The 18,043-nt window shown below is 38.4% G+C and overlaps 1 protein-coding gene across 4 annotated transcripts in view; it reads right to left on the bottom strand.

The window, feature by feature from the left end:
- The window catches only part of CLSTN2 (calsyntenin 2), a 531,406-nt gene that overhangs the window by 11,098 nt on the left and 502,265 nt on the right, over positions 1-18,043 (bottom strand). For all 4 annotated transcript variants that reach the window (XM_051627052.1, XM_051627055.1, XM_051627053.1 and 1 more), the window contains 7 exons: positions 11,585-11,751; positions 7,994-8,142; positions 6,400-6,620; positions 4,441-4,611; positions 3,697-3,842; positions 2,130-2,247; positions 378-562 (listed from right to left, as the gene is read on the bottom strand). In XM_051627052.1, coding sequence (XP_051483012.1) covers positions 378-562; positions 2,130-2,247; positions 3,697-3,842; positions 4,441-4,611; positions 6,400-6,620; positions 7,994-8,142; positions 11,585-11,751 — 1,157 coding nt within the window. The remainder of the gene's footprint in view (positions 1-377; positions 563-2,129; positions 2,248-3,696; positions 3,843-4,440; positions 4,612-6,399; positions 6,621-7,993; positions 8,143-11,584; positions 11,752-18,043) is intronic.

The raw sequence follows: 18,043 nt of genomic DNA, 5'->3' as shown, positions 1-18,043 counted from the left end.
AATTTATTTAACCTGCTCATCATTCCCCTCCTTTTAGTGTATTAGTGTTTATATTAAAAAGTTAAAAATTAAGTAACAATATTGTCTTGGGTACCTAAGGTGCAAATACAGATGGAGGTGATGTTGCACCCAAGAATTCTTCACCATCCTATGTACTAATTACATATGAGAACAAACACTAAGTGCTCAATTACATATTATCATGGTGTGTGGAGCTGAAACCTGAGATGGGGTCCTGAGTGCACATACCTACGACTGTTCCGCCAGGCCTAAACAAGTGTACTCTGAAAGAGGCTTGAAACTCACTGCTGAGTAAGTTACCAGCCCAGTCAGCACCTCCTGTCAGTATCATGTCAATATCATCCTCAGTTATGTACCTCCATGGGGTTGACAGTGATAGTGAGAGCAGAATCATCCCAATCCATTTCATTCTCTTTACTCCCTTCGCTGTCGGCAGCGCGGCGCTGATGAGCCATCCGGATGCGATAGACGCCCAGGGTCACGATGAAGACGAGAATGCTCACACAGATTATGATAACAACAGTAGCCACACTGGGAATGACTGGAACAAAAAGTGGAAAAGGAATGGGCTTATATTTGTGGAACAAATTACCTACAAAACACTAAATGCTATTTCTATTTTTCCCCTCAGCACCTTTTCTTTCGGCCTGTGAATCTGCTGTGTGCCAGGGACCACTGAGAGTGTTGGTAAGTGCCCACATACTAAGGCAGAGCAAACATGAATGGTGTTTACACATATCTTAAAATGAGCATTATAAATGATAACTAAAAAGTAAATATGCCTACCATTTGTTGTTTAAGCCACATCATTATTACAGAAGACAAGCAGTCAACCAATGCAGAAACAATTAGTTCTAATGTTTTTGCAATAAGGATCAGTTATTTACCTGTGTATTGTCTCCTTTTGATTACAGCTGAGGTGTTAACCTCAGTTGTGAGAAAAAGTGTATCTCACATCTTATCTTTTCAAAGGTTTCAAATAATTTGTACTGTGATTTAAATGTCAATCTCCAATAAATAAAATGACACATTGACACTCTATTTGCCTGTGTTACAACACTCCTTGTTGCACTCTCAGAAGCCTCTGTCTCCACCTTGTCACAGGAAGAAATCTCTCTGAACTACTCTTATATTATCAGGCCCATAATCAGGTTAGTGGAGAAGTGCTGCCTTTTCTGTGTACCTTTGCTACCTAGGTCCTGCAGTTCCAGGAGCTATAGTAGCTCTGTACCCCATCACCTTGCCCTGCCTGTAAGAAGGGAATTATGAAATCAGAACAATATTAAAATAAAGAAGAACAGACTAGATATCAATAGTTAATTTTGTAAGAAAATAAATTTCATTTTAGTAATATGTCTGTATGAGTGTACAGAAAAACAGAGTAATTTTCTAAGCACAACTGTATAAATATCTCATTATAACTATCTATACTTTACATCAGCTTTGCTTCTTTACATATGTATCTTTCAGCTAAAAGGATTTTTAGAATCCAGCAACTGAACAGATGTCTTTGTCCTGGATTTAACTTAGTTCAAAATGTTGCAGATATGGGTATATACTTTAACTCATATAGTCTAAAAAATATATTTCAATTCTTTATTTAATATATACTAATGCCCCTTGCACATAGCTATGTAGACATATCTTCTCTCCAGACAGTTCCTGACTAAGGTCTGGATGGCAGCTAATAGAATCACTGTAGGAATTATATATTTAAAAAATCACACAAACATGAATTCATTTTGCTAAAAAGGGATGGGAAGAAATTAATATGCCATAAAAATACAGATGTATAAAGACAATATAAGCATAAATATAACAGTTCATTACATTTGATACTAAAAACTAGACATTTTCTGAATGATGTGGGTCAGAATACATAATGCAGATTTCAAAAAAGGATACCAGTTTTTTATTAGAAGGTATCTCCTCGACAAGCAAGAAGATAATTCAATGTTACCTTCTTTCGTACCTCTGCACTGATCTCTGTGAGGTTTCACAAGTTTTAACTACTGCCTTCAGGGCTTTACTGGTTGACCAGGCTGAATCATAAGGGAAATACAGACATAGAAGAATCATTATGAGCAGTCTATAAAGTCATCACATACCTGAGTTGCGAACAGCACTTATGCTTCCCTCTTGGTGGTGGACAGATTGGAGAAACTGTGGTTGTACTATCATATGATTTACATGGTCCATGAAGTTGGAGCTGTGTAGAATATTAACCTTGCACAAGAGAAAAATAAGAGATCAGATAATAAAAAGTGCTCTGTATTCCAAGCCTGTTTGCTCCATACCTTACATTCAACTATGAGCTTCATCAGCAAATAGGAACATTATTAGATAGATGTTAAAAGCAAAATAAATTATTTTTTATGCCAGTTAAAAATAGACAGATTAATATATTTTCATTTCTAGCACTAAAAATGAATTCTAACATCTCTAGCTGTAGAATATGAAGTGAAATAGAAAATTTGCTTTTTTAAAAATGTACCTGTAAGTAGAGATTTTTTTTTTCACTATACTAATCAGCTTTGAGGCATTTCCTGAAAGTTTGCAGGAGATTTGTCACTCTGAACACTGACAGAGAATGTATCAAACTTGCTGAGTTTAAAACCAAATCAGTAAGAGAGAATTAGAAGAGGTTTCAGTTTTCCCAATATCTCTACTTCTAGACTGACTTTCTCATATTATAACATATCAGTTCTCTGTCCTACTGACAGTTGTAAGTAAAAGTCCTGAAGTCATGATCAGGGCTGCAGAATGCTAAGTTGAAAAGAATTTTCAATACAACATAAACATGTAAAAAACTTCAGAGCCAATTATTAAGTTTTGAGCTTATTGCTGAGGTCCTGTCCTATCCTGTAGTTATGTGGCACCTGGCTTCTAGGCTGGATAAGATGATATTTCAGAATAGGTCCGTGATTCCTGCTGAGGTATCAGCAGTAATTCCCAGTCCCTGAGTATTGTGCTGCACCAGACTTAGGAGCAGCATACAGAAGGTCACAAGTGCTACCTAAATATTCCTGAGGTAACTGACCATGTCTGCCTAGTGGAGCCAAGAGAATATGACAGATGAAGCCCATCCTTTGTGTTTGTTACCTGCATACTGACCATCCTCCTCAAAGGAATCTGAAATAATGTACATTAATTGGAATCATCTCCACCTGATAGAGAAAAAGTTCTAAAGCTTATTGTAAGGGGGTAGGTGCTTGGCAAAACTGAAAAGGTGAAAGCTGCAGGAAAGAAAAGCATGTCAGGTTAAGTTAAAAAAAAATTAATCTAGGGAAAATAATGAGGCTGTAATGATTTACTTTCAAGCAGTTCTATAAATCTTCAAAAAGACCTGTAGGAGATTTTTACACCATGGAAGAACAATGATGATGATCTTAATCTCCATTCTGCTTGAACAGCAGTAATTATCTTAGTGGAGTTCAAGAGAATGGTGACCTCTTTATAGGTGCAGTGGAACAGAGACACCCACATTGAGGAATGACATCAGGAGGAGTCAGCTTCCCATTTGTGTGGAACTTAGAATTCTTCCTCTATTTGATTATAGTTACCAAAATGTGCCAGTCATTTTACATATTTTAAATAAAACTCAGCATTGCTGAAGAGAAAGCCAGTGCTCAGCCCCAGTGCTGGAAATGAAGACGTGACTAAAAGCTTGCTTACCTCCAAGTTAAATTCATTGCTGGTGTAACGTCCATTTAGCTCTGAGCACTTGACTCTGAACTTCCTGTCCGAGGTGGCAGACGTGCACCAGTTCCGGTAGCGCACCTGCCGAAGAACCTGCTCGTAGCTGTGCATGCTGCCCACACCTGAAATGGTGGTAGAGATGTCATCATCCCAAGGAGATGCTATGTAACAAATGCTCAGTGCAGTACAGGAGACATCAAATGTTCACAGAAAAGACAAAATTTGGCAGAATGGACTGAAAAAGGCAGTGCAGCAGGTATTCCCTGATACAGGCTCCGGCTGGTACTAAATGATGTGAGAATAGTTTTTGGAAATGAATGAAGGTCCATTATGGAAAGGAAAGATTACAGCAGTAAAGTTTTAGAATAAATTATTTAGCAATTGAAAAAAATGGCCAATGAGTTACCAGCACTGTGCAGGAGGACTGAGGGATCTCCTCAGTCCTATGGTCCAACATGATGGTCCAGAAGAACTTCCATATTTAAAGCAGCAACAGGGATGCTGAGATCAAAACAAAGCTGTGCTGTATCCCATAGGACAAACACAGCACATCCAGAGATCAAACAGTGACTGTGCTTTTTGAGACACGATCTCTTCTGGAATATTTTATGGCTGGTACATCACAAATGTCTGTTTAACTTCTTACAAGTTAATCCTTTCATTCCAATAATGCAATTTTTGCTGGGAAGAAATAAAGCAAAGCAAAGTCCATGAACATACCATAGATTGAATATCCTGCTGTGGAATTTGTGGCATCTAGATGTTTTCCTTGAAGTTCCACATGATCTAGTTCTAAACACTCTTGTTCAGGATCTAGTTCTGCACCAATGACCAAAATATCACAGAAATCCAAGTTGTGGAGCATTTCCTCTAGTACCACGGGCTTATTGGCTGTGAACACATGGCATATACCACACACACAAACAAACAAACAAACAAAAAAAAAAGGGAAGAAGAAGAAGAAAGAAATTAAGATAAAGGATGACAGAACAGTGCAGTCATTGGATGTGCTTTGCATCAGGGCTTTCAGTTTTTGCAAAGACAGCTGAATTGTTTTTGCCAATATTAAATACAACACACACTTGAAGTGAATCAGAAGAGCAGTGTCTGCATCTTCAGGTGCTATGATGAAGGCCTGCAAATACCTAGTGAGATAGATAGCAAATACATTGCTCTGTAATAAAGGGCATTCTAGAATACTACCAGAAGGAGAAAACTGAAATTTGATCCTGAAAATAAAGTCATATAAACAGTTCTGTTTTTCAATACTGTACTGATACCAGGTTGGTATCACACATTCATTCTTTTCTCAAGGAAAACTGAACTGGAAAAATACATGTCAGGACAAGCAGCAGCACACCAGCATTTAAGCTTATAATGCAGGAATTTTGAGACTTAGAATTCAATAGTCTTTTGCAAAACATGATTATTCCTAAAGCCAATTAGTATCTATCCATTTTAACTGCCCTTACTGGAAATAAACAAGAGATGGCCCCTTAGAGAGCTGCCTGATTTTCAAGGAATTTAGTAATAGTTTAAGAAATGCTGATATGCTCTTTTTCAAGACCAGGAATCTCAAGGTGAAACTCAGGCTTTTTGGGTTAAAAGGTGCTACAACAGTAATTATGTCAATAATCGTATTGGGAAAAATTGGGTAGGCAAAATTAATGAACTAAACTGGAAGGTAGTAGTTCCTAATTCCCTGAACAGTTTTGGAGGTGTCATAACATTTAGGGACATGGAGCAACATACATAAATTTTATCTGAAGTGATGGATAATGATCTCTTTTTTGTATGCAAGAATTCATTACATGCTGTAATTGCATGCAGTTGATATTATGACATCATCCACTTTCCAGCCTTCAGAGGACAGACGAAGTTTCAGGCAAGTGACAAGCAGCATTATTACAGAGCGTGGCTTCAGGGAATCCAGGCCCCTACACTTGCCATCATTAGTGATTTTATCTTTTTAAGAGAGGTACATCTAGTTGCTGCTCATTCTAGTACAAGAAATATTGTTTAGAGTGATTACTCAGATTACTATTTCATTTACCTTGCACACAAACATCCAAAAGGAAGATTCCTTTATAGGCAATTGTTTAAAACATTATTTTCATTTTTTAACATTCACCTAGTGTCAAATAATAATTCACACATTGCTCAGCATTAAAACAAACTGTCATCATTGAAAAAAATCTTTGCAAATGACTGTATTTACATTATATAGGTGGGAAACTGAGGAACAAGATTACTTCCTCAAGTATCACTCACAAGTCAGTAGCAGAGCTGGAAACAAAAGAAAGAACAGACAAAACTCCAACTATTAGTCAATTACTGCTTTCCACTTTACCAGTACAAAATTCTGTTTCAAATAGTGGGATTCTAATGAAAATGTTATTCAACTGAATATGTGAAGAAGAGTGAAAATTAATTATTTTGAAGTAGGCAAGACACTAAATGGAAAAGCTGCTTTTTTGAAGCACATAGTGATCTATTACCAACTCATTTTCCAATGTGTTAAATATAATGTCTTCAGTACAGCATTGCTGCTGCCTAACATTGCCTGAGTGAATTTGGGTAAAGTGACTTCCTTTGTATTACTTGTTTGCACTATCCTTTAAAAAATGTAAAGGGTCATGTTACAGAGTAAGTAATAATATTTGAAAGAAATCCACAAACCTCTGTCATGTTCTAAGTCCACTGGATGCTCCATTTTAGTAACTGTGCTGACAATCCTGATGTCAGGTAACAAAACAACACCTCTTTCACTTTCAAACTGTGCAGCTGGTCTAGCAAAGTGATCCATCCCACTTATTGTAATCCTGGGCTCATTGGCCCGAAACACCATTACATACGCATCTATATCTGGGACACTGATGCAGACATCTTCACCAAAACACCTGAAAAATATATGATTCATTAAATGCATGTCACACATTGCACATCAGAGGTGTATGGCACCTGCTCTGCCCAAACCCCACCTGATCCTTTTGTATTGTTTCACATCAGTCTATTCCATACTTTGCCACTGCCACACATCAGGACATGCATCTGTACCACTGTGGACGTAGGGCAGCAGGGACAGTATCTCTGCCTCTCATCCCCTCCCACATTCACAGCTACTGAAATCATGTAGCAACAGCTTAACAAACAGATGCACGACAAGCTCAAGCATTAGTTGGGCCACTGTGAGAGTAACATTTTGATGCTTAACTGATATGTAACTAACCAGTCACTGGTTAAAAAAAAATAATTAGATGATAACAACTAACTTTAGTAAACTTAACATCAAATTCCTAAAGCAATATCTAATCAGTATATATCTTGTCCTGTGTGAATAAAAGGGCTTAATTATCTCTTGAAACTGGGCCCATCAGGGACTCATTCTAGCACCCCACAGTACTTTCTGGGGACAAAAGGGGCCTCTATTAGCGTATTCATCTGAATCAGCACTGTGCTTCAGAGGTGAATCTCCTGACACACTCTGCCTACTTCATATTGGCAGCAGGTTTGGGCCACCCTTAGTGTTCAAACTGTTCTGCTTCCAGGGTATCTACATCAGAAGATGCTGTCTCTCTAAATGCTGAGCATGATCAGCCCACAGCACCAGACCAAACCTAGCACTCGGTACTGCTAGTACACTCAGTAGATGAGTGTGCCAAGAACTGGTGTTTCTTTTTCCTCTAAGATCTGCTTTCACTGCACTGTACAACTTGCTGTAACTGAGAACTACTCCAGGGGAGCTCAGGAGTGGCAGATGGCTCTTTGATTATGTAGAACTGTAAACATTATTGTGCAGGTTCTGTCACTATTGTTGCATGAAAATGGAAGGACACAGATTTCTGTTTAACACCCAACACTAGTACTTCAGAATTGACAGACACATAAGGATGCACGCAGACAACGACTATTTCAAGCATAGCTACAAATACAGTTCTTGCAGATAGATCATCTGTTAAGTGTAATAGGCCTGCTTTGTAAAGTCATGGCTCTAGCTATCTAGGAAGAAGCAATAAGTTTGCTCCAAACCATGAAGAGAACACAAGAAAATTACATTAACAAGAAAAGTTTCTTCAAAGGATGATATAAAAAAGAAAACCATGATGGAAATGAGCATAAAAGTAAACAAAATTCATCCTTTAGTCTCAATAACATAAAAGTACAATTTAGCAATGTAATTAAGCCAACATTCTCCTTTTTTACATGTCCAAAGAAAAAAATAATTAATTAAAAACATTCCTAATCTAATCAGTTCAGCTGAAGTGTAACTTACTGGACTTGAGATGAGACTTTCAGACGTCGTATGCCTGCAGTAGGAAACTGTCTGGAGTTGATGTATGAGACCTTTCGGAGAGCTTGATTTATATTCTCGATGTCATCTCCTTCCATGACAAGGACTGACTGGGAAGGGTTGAAGTGATACTAGGAGAAATGCATATAATTAGTATTTAAGGCATCAGGTACAGAGTACAAAATAAGACATTTTTAAGGAATGTTGCACAGACCTAAGTTTAAAATCTAATAACTGAAGAAAAAAAAATTCTTTGTAGCTATTGTTGGCTGAATCCACATGTTGTTCCCTAAAACACACACTTGCATTAGTCATCTACTTAAATCTGAATAACTAATGGTGTAATTGATTCTATATTAAACTAACCCTGATTTGCTGCACTTTGCCTGTCTTACCAACATTGCTGATACTATTTCTGTGGCTGCAGGGCTCAAAACCTTAACTTACTATCATCATTATGATGTGATTTTTTTTAGATAAGACACAACCCCCATTCAAAAATATTGTCTTAAACCAGAGTAGCCTACAGAAGCATTTTTTTCCTGCTTTCTGCTGGATTTTAACCTGGGCTATGTTTCTGAGATATATTTCAACATGAATGAACAAAACAATTATAACATTTGCATCCTGCATCTTCATTAACGTCAGATACAATAGAGGGGCTTCTCCTTTCTCTGTCTCATGATCAATATGGGTGTCATGATTTAAGATGGAGCTTCTGTGTTCACAAACCCAGCTGCTCGTTTAGCCAACAAACCTTGTAAAGTCAATGGCTATTCTTGTAACCCTGATCCTTCCCCAGTCCATTGCATTGGACACGAAACAGTCTTCATGACCAAGGAACTCTGCTACTATATCTACTTAGTAAATGATTGATTTTATCTTCATCATAATTCATCCTGATTCCATTTTTTTTTGGTCTGTTAATTGGTTCAGCAAACCATCTGCATTGCAGAGAAAACCAGATTAACCCCCTTGGCTTTGCACCCTACAGCTGTCAGCACAAAACACAAAGACGTGCACCCTTCCCTCACATGCAGTTTCTTCCCAAAGTTGGACATTGATTATATGAACATGTTCTATTACTTACAGGCAATGGTTGTCTACACTTCCTTACAATGTAAAAAGTTAAAACACAAAAGAGCAAATAGACTGTGAAGATCAGAATGAACTCAGGGTTCTCTGTCGATCACAACACAGAGGACTGGGTTTAAAGTTTGTGCAGGAAGGTCATAAGAGACTGAAGGGTATTTTTTAACAAAGAGGAGGACTAACATGAGTCACAGCCTGCATGCACGTCTTTTCCTTTCCTGAAAGCTAGCAGTAGTAGAGAATAAAATTAGCAAAAGGAGACTCTAGCTAGCTAGTTAATAGCTCAGCTGCCAGAACAGCTGGAGTGCTGCCAGAGGGACTGGAGAAACCCTAATCTGAGCCATTTTTGTCTTTCTCATTAAGTAAGGCTAAAAATAGTGACAGTTTAGACAGGGTTTCTGAGAGCTGTTACAGATATCTGAAAATTAGGCTGCAGACAAAGTCCAACACTACTGTGTCAGAAACTGATTACAGCTGCATTGCTCTTTCGTAGGTGGCTAAAGGGTGAAGCTACAAGAGCCCAAAGTGCCCAGCAGAAACACCTTTCAACATCAGTTTGCCAACACTGAATCTGCTAAGAGCCATGTAAGTAGCCACACAGAACTTGTCATCTCTCCAACTGTCACACATGCTCGTCTGAGATCAGGTATGCTTATTTTTGACACTAGAAACCCTTCCTTTTTTTTCATCTTCTGTTCAAGGTCAGGTGCCAACTGTTCTGCCTTCATCTGAGCTGCTTTCTATCAGCCCTGACAAGAAACCCTCCCACATCTCTCTCACCGCTCCCTTCATTTTTGCCTCCTGCTGTTGCAATGACTGTTGAGCTTGCTAAGGAAGTAAAAATGGAAACAGTAACTTCAAAAAACCACTATGCCTCATCTGTACTTTGGAAAATGAAAGTGTTTTAAACTTTGGTGAAAGAGAGGAAAGGTGGAAAACAAACCCTCATTGTCCCCACTGCACTGCTAGCAGTGAGGAAGCCAAGCACGCATGCTGGAGCAGCAGTGGGTGCTATAACAGGGATTTTTTCTAACCCCATGAGATAAGACCCCTATTGTCAAGTTTCAGCATGTGAAAATAGGGCAGGAATTACTATGCTTTTAAGCACCATGGACCAAGAGTACTCTGCTTCAATTCATGCAAAATCCCAACAAAGAACTTACTCACAGGCACATACACTTGTGTTCCAGAAAGCCCTACCTGCTCTTTGTATGCGTTGCTTAAAAATAACTTGTACTCCTAAGTGTGTCATTTTGCATGTGAAATTCTTAATGATGTAGGATGAAGAAAAAAATTTCTTTGGGTCCTTTTGCTTGTATATAAAAGCTAGAGCTAGCAGAGTTCCTCCTTAACTTTGCACTTTCCATTTTTGGTTTTACTGTTGTTTTCAGGACACATATCAGTGATAATACACCATAGCAACTTATCACCTAGACAGACATTTGAGTGTGTATCAGGTCAGTCTCCTTACCTTGTGCAATGAAAACATTTAGAGCTAATGAAATGTAGTATGTGGCACTTCCTCTGCATGCTCAAGATCAAGTGTTCCAGCACCATCCTCCTCGCCACTGAAAACCAACACACTAAAAAAAAACATCTGTGCAGTTTCACAGGATGCACAGCCTGCACCTAAGCATCCTCCCAGATTGAATCTGAACCTCAGCTCCTCTGGAAGATGATATTGTCATTTGTGTGCTAGGAAACAGATGACAGGTGTTCCTGTGCCTTATGTGTAAACACTGTTAAGCTAATAATGGTATCAGCAAAGGGAAACTGAGAATGTACTTCATGTAAGTATTATAGAAGTTACAGTCAATATCATACATATGTATCCAAAAGAACAGACTTTGTCTTAATGAATGCAAACCAATCTTGCCATTCTGTTAACTGAAATAAGATTTCTCTCTGTCTGTTGTTTTTCAATTTTAGAAAAAGTTTTACATTATCAGTAAAGACAGTCATATGCATAATGAACATGGATAATAAACTAATTTAATTTCTTCACTTTAGGCTTTTTATTGTCCAATTTTCATGTCCCATAACATTGTTTTCCTCTTGGAACACATTTTCAGTACTATTGCATTGTAACTTCTTTTGGAGTTGCCTCTAGATGAAATATATTCCACTTATGTTTTCCATTGCTTTAGAGCTACATGAGATCAAAATTACATAACTCTTTGGAATCATGTCTATTTCTGTAAAACTACCAAAATAAGCATGAAAACATGACCTGGCAATTCTTATGGACTCTGAAATATCAGCAGTGCCTTACTTACTGAGCACCTACCTTTGCAATAATGGAAACATTTTTCTTTGCAGCATCACAGCTCCTCTCTTGTTCTGCTTTTTCTTTGCATGACTTTATGGGAAATTACACTGCTTCTGGAAGTACATTTGTACTGTGTGTACTCTACCTTGGGCTCTCCACTTCATAAATCAGGTCTACATTTTTATCAAAGATTATATCAGTTCATTCCTCACCTTTATTCCTTGGCCGAGACTCTCAAGAGAATTAATATCCAGACCTTCCTTGCAGGCTTGCAAACAGGAAATCACTTTCTGACTCTCAATTTTGCCTGGCCGGATAGTGAGACTAGCCAGGCTGCCATGGAAATACTGAGCAAATCTGGGCTTGGTGACTTCACCTCCTGCAAGAAAGAGAATAAACATTATTATTTATACCAATACACAAAATGCATATCTAATACTTCACTTTGTGATTTACCCCATTTTAATAATTTATATCCATTTTAGCCAAGTATATTTGATGTCCCATTTATTGTGACAAGTGGAATTGCTTTGTGGGTTGTCAGGTGGTACCTGGTAGCAGCCTGTGTTTAAGATTCTTTTCAGTATTTTTCCAGTATTGCATTCAGGTGTCTATGAAGCTGTGATAACACACTATGAAATGAAACACGGTTCACCAACCCTGTGTCCAAGAAAGCAGAGCCCTCAAATTGATGAGGTTATTAAAGTAATCAAATAGGAATTTTTAAAATAATGTTTAAGGTCCAACATTTATTTATACAGAAAATTGTATTTGCAAGTTTTCTACTACAAGATCACTTGCATAGTCCTTGCTTTTCTCCTCCAAAAAACATACTACCTGAAGTCCTCAGGTGTGCTAAGAGCGATGACTTTGTGTAAGCTAATTGCCACACTCTGTACAACTAGTTGTCCCTAAGGCTGTGGTGTAAATTCAGAGCAGTGAATGCAGGCCAAGGCACAGCTTCGAGTGCTCCCCTTACCCAAAGCAGCTCATCTGGTGCCAGATCAGGTCTTGTCGCCACATGCTGCATTTGGCCCACTAGCTATGCTCTCCTCACCTTCACTCTAGGTGGCTTCCAAGCAAGACTGATCTTTAGGAGCTGTCAATACAATGTGATCACGTACCGCCTGCACCAGTGATCATAGCATCTAATTTACTCTGCGGATATTTAGTGATTTACTCATCCTCCTCTAGGAGAATTTTTAGAGCTTGTCTTTTCTGCAAGCATTAGCTGTATCAGTGCATGTGAATTACTGCCCACCTTGAGCCTGAGAGTCACGCAACTGTGCAGCCGTGCAGACTAATTGGATTAGCAGTTGATAAGCTGTTGTAATTGGTAGATAACTCATCTCTACAGTGTCTGTAAGCTTTAATGTCAAACAACCTAGTTCTGCCAGGCAAGCTGGCTCAAGCTTGAACCTGGAGTTAGAGAGGTGTGTGTGGATTTGGGCTAGGCTAGGGACGAAGTGGCAAATTTTCTTTTGGCTGATGTTGCTACTAAAAAGCCTGAAAAACATAATTTATAGTCTCTGCAGTGTAAGCATTATGAAGGAGACTCAAGGTGTTTTATATTGTGAAGAAAATACACACTGCTGTACTTAGAGAAAAGAAGGTGCCTTAGCAGGCTGTTCCTTCACAGAAGTAGACATAGTATTTTGTTCACTTTTGTTAACACTGCAGCACAAACTGCCTCTTTTTACACCAAAGAAAGATCCTTAAGGAGAGATTATTCTTTCATTCATCCATTATACAGAGAATTTCCTCTAGGCAGGTTTCATAGAAACTAATTTATGCAACAGCTAAAGTACAGGATTAGTTTTTACTGTAATTTCAGCCTTTCAGATACTTACCAAGACAATTATTTAGTAAATAGTGCATTGCAGAGACATAAGCTTTCTGGCAAAAATGTTACATGTGTCTGTTTACACTGTCTCAAAAGTATATGTTGCCACTAATACAACAATGACGTATCTGGACAGAAAAAGGTACAACAAATTTAAAAAATAATACTAAAAAAAAAGGTAAACCTCTCTCTAAAAAGGAAACAGAGATAAAAACTTACAGAAGATGAAGGGAACCACATTGTGATTTGAAGTTTCAAACCCCTAACAGAATTCTGAAGACAGCAAGTTCCAACACTAATCCTGGAGCTTTGAAATTTATAAACCTACAGTAAGTCTGCCAGTAGATCTTAACAGTTCTGAGGAGATGCAAAATAAGAAGCAGTATCAGATAAGCTGATGTATTTAAATGTGAAACTAGCTCATTATAGTATATGAAGGAGTAGAGAAGAAGCTAGAAGAAAGAATTCAATGCAGTGGTTATGCCTGAAGAAACAAGCAGGATAAACCAGTTGAACTAAAGCTATAGAACAACACTGGTATTGGATTATTATTTTTTTTAAACTAGTTGTTCTTTCACTTTGGACTAGTTCTTCTCTGGTGTCATCGACAAAGCAATTACAATAACATTGCTAGGTCATTTACAATGATACAGTAATTGCCCATAAACCATATTAAATATACAGAGTATTCACTGTGCCCAAGCTGCACTTCAAAAAATGCTGGTGTACAAGGAGGCATTACCTTGCTGGAGATGTACAATTCTTGTTTAAAGTCATCTCTTCTGTGAGTCTGCCCAACCACTAACATAAAAGCATGGAAGAAAACAGGAGTGTTTCTAGACATAAGCTTTTAAAATGCTCTGCAAATACAGGCCCTACAAAAACAGTGAGAATCTGAAGAACAGGCTTACACATTTATCCTGTCCACAGGACTAAGGTTGGATTTGTGCAGATGTATAGATGGGTTCTGGACTGTGATACGATCTTTCTAATGAAGAGGCTATAAAAAAACCCCACAAGTATTTCAAGAAAATGTGATTGAAAAATAGCTGGCACTACCTAGTCTCATATTGTGTCAGCAGAGAAGATCTGCAAACTATGTCCATGTTTATGACAGGGTGATTCAGGCTGGGCTAAATGCATTAGAACAACTGATAGCAGAGTCTGAAGGGACACTCAGGGATGGTAGTGTCTGTCCCCTAGCACCAAGATCAGAACAGCTGCATTTAATCCATTCTTGAGAATGACCTGAGCTGTTCTAGACAGAGGCTCCCCAAGCAATCCACTCCAATGATCACTGAACCTTAGAGTTGGAAGTTTATTCCTAATAGAAATGTGAGCTGTCAAAATACGGCCATGGCTTCACTCTTCCTTTGTCAAGCTAAATGAGGCCTTTCCTTTACTTCTTCTGCCTAACACTGTAGACTGTGATAATCCCTGTTGCTTTTCCTGCAACTCCTGCTTATCTCATGTACTAACCATAACTGAGTGTTCTCAACATTATATGTTTTACATAGGACATGCCTGTTAATCCAGGGCAGTGTGAATACTAGCTTTTTCCACATGAAAAAACATCAGCATTCAAAGAGAGAATACTGTCTCCCACTATATTAGAAAAAACGAGGCTGCTAAATAAGCTTCCATAAGCACCTCTTACCAGAGTTAAATACAAAATTATATACCTGCCAATTTTAACCCTTGAAGGTGAATAGAAGTTATTATAGCTGACTCTTATCACAGCTGCACCTAATTGCAGCATGTTGATATTTGATATTCTTCTGCCTCAGTATTTTATAATCATCTCAGCTCAGTGGGCCTGTTACCTTGCTGATACATTTCAATTGCCAGTAATTATTAGATTGCGAATGGACAAAATCCATTGCAATAAAATTGGGGAGCAAAACCCAAAGCTCTCACTAAAATTGAAGGAATGGCCTAAAGCCAATCTGCTACAATCCTGTATTGTAGCTTTGATAAAAGGGATTGCTGAGAATATAGTATTTCCAATCTCAAAAATGGTAAGAAAAAAAATTATCAGAAAAATTTTAAAATCCTTAGCAACTGGCTGTTTTACTCCCATCTGTCTCAGTGTTTTATTCACGCTTGGTTCTACTATATTAGACAGTTTGAAAGCTGTCTTTTCCTTCTGCTTCTGCAATCTAATATTAATTATTCGAGCTCAGCTTATCAGTGCAAATTTAGCCCAGGATGGCCAGTCTCCAGGTCCTAGTCACTAAAATTCTTAGGTCCCAAGATTAAATAACTGTTTAATCCAGCATGAAAATGGTAAATCTGTAGCATTTTAAAGTAGAGTGTGCAATTTTAGCTAAAGCTGATAGTAACATTTTAACAGAATATTATCCAAAGTCTTATAAATACCAGTCTTCTCAAATTAAGATCCTTTCAGCCTGAGCATGATACATTTCACGCCTGTGCAGCTCCACACATAGCTGATGGCATCTCAGAGCCACTGACTTCCCTGGCCAGGGGGAATTGCTCAGTTCCAGCATCTGAATTTGGCTCATCCCTGAAATTACCACATGCTAAGAAAAAAGTGAGGAAAAGGCAGAAGCTGCTCCCAACAGCTCGTACTCCTTCCCTGCTACCTTCAGCTGGTGCCTGTGCTCACAAAATCACAGAATCACTGAGGCTGGAAAAGAACTCTAAGATGAGTCCAGCCTCTACCTAACGCCACCACACTGGCTAGACCATGGCACTAAGTGCCTTTGCTTGAACACCTCTCCAGGGATGGTGCCTCCATCACTTCCCTGGGCAGTCCATTCCAATTGTCTTATCACCCTCTCCGTGAGGGTGCAGCTTCAGGCCATGCCCTCCTGTCTTGTCACTAGTTGCCTGGGAGAAAAGCCTGACCCCCACCTGACTACAACCTCCCTTCAGGTAGTTGTGGAGAGTGATAAAAGTCCCCCCTAAGTCTCCTATTCTCCAGGCTAAACAACCCTAACTCCCTCAGCCTACCCCTATAAGACTTTCCCTCACACCAAGCCTCGCAGCACAGAGCCCTGGAGCACAAGTCAGAGGAGGATGCAGACAGCAGAGAAGGCAGAATGCTGCACCCACACAGCAGCCCTCCATGCCAATGGAAGCAAGACTCTACACATCACCGTGTTTGGCACACTCCTGTGTAGCTACAAGCACAGTTATAGCTGGTGCCTGAAACTTCAAACTCAACAGAACGAGCATAGAATTAACCTACTTAGTTATAGGTGAGAACATTGCAGAAACCTGTCCCACTTGTGGGCAGATCAGTCAGGATAACTCTGCCTTATACACATGGCTGAAAACAAATGCTTCTACTATACATGTCACCTTATCATAAACAAGTCATTCAACTCTCAGATGAATGACAACTTATGGGGGTTAAGAACTGTCATCTAGCAAGTGTTTTCTGATCCCAGCCAGGAAGTGGTTCTGTTAAATACAACATTTCAGAGTCCAGGGGAAACTGAAAATTCTCAGGGTTCACACTTTACAGGTTTAGGACACATTCATTAATGAAGCAGAGCCTATTTTCATGAAACCATTTTGATTTGATGTCTGTTTTTTGCTTTATTTTAATTTCACATTGAGTTGATATAAAGTGTGACAGAATTTGATTACCATTGCATTTTATAGTTGTATAGTTTTGACTTCAGAGATATAGAGGGCTGTTTGTATTCACTTACCAATCTCCAAAGAACGATCATGACTTTTGGTCAAAACAAATTTCTTTACTGAGCTCATAGATCGTATTTTAGGCCTTTTGACCTTCCCTAATAATAAGGAAGTAATTATCAGGGCAGTATAAGCACAATGATATTTTCACTGAAAATGATGAATTAAGAGAATTCCCAACTGAGATGTAATTCTTTTTAAGACATTATAGACTCTGGTTATATTGAGCCAGATAATTAAGAAAGGATTGATTGTTCAGGGTCCCAACATAAAAACTGAAATTAATCTGGAAGCAGCTGCAAGATATTAAGGCTCTGAAGTCCTCAGGTCCAAGCTCCAAAAATTATCCTATCTTTTTTATTGCAGCAGTTTAGGGAGCTGGGTTTAATTCCCTGACAAGTAGACTGGCTGTTAAATAGGATGAAACCTAACATAGATTTCAGGAGTAGTCCCAATTAGTGATTCAAGTTTTTATACTCCCAGAGCTTCTCAGCACAAAAAAGTTTTAGTGTTTTTTTTTTTTTTTTATGTCATTCAGACAAAAATTACTCAGAACATTACTTTTCAAACAAGGCACTCTTTAGGGTAGATATCATAACCTAATGACCTCACACAGACAGCTTTAGAATTTAAAGCATTATCTGAAATAAGTTCAAAGAACACTAAGAGCTACCTGATCTTAAGCATGCATAAGCTAATCTATCTCTGTGCAACAGATCCATAGATCAAAAGCATGGTATTATATGCTATTTAAGAAACTTTCTCTCAAGATAAGAAAAGCACTCTATTATCTCACAATTAGGTCAAAACATTTTTGTTATTTCTAGGATAATTGTGGGAAATTACAATAATGGAAAAATGTTACAATCATATATTGTAAATCACAGTCCAAGTGATGCTAATCTTGCCCCCCCCCAACTATATTCCTACTGTACAAATACTGTTCCTGTGTTGGTAAATAGTCTCCAGTGCAGAAATTCAATTAAACAAGGGACATATATCTATGCTGAGCTACTGACAGATTTCAATATAAATTCAGCTCCCCAAGAAAACACCTTCCTCCACTACACAAAGTTCAACAAGCAAAGATTCACTAAGTCCTTTGCAATTCACTCCATCCTGTTTTTGATGAGAAGGGCAATACAGAGAGGACACT

This window comes from Apus apus, chromosome 8, assembly GCF_020740795.1.
Source record: "Apus apus isolate bApuApu2 chromosome 8, bApuApu2.pri.cur, whole genome shotgun sequence".
Classification (NCBI taxonomy): Eukaryota; Metazoa; Chordata; class Aves; order Apodiformes; family Apodidae; genus Apus; species Apus apus.
The sequence above is the reverse complement of the archived record's forward strand: the minus strand, read 5'-3'. Positions and strand labels throughout refer to the sequence as shown.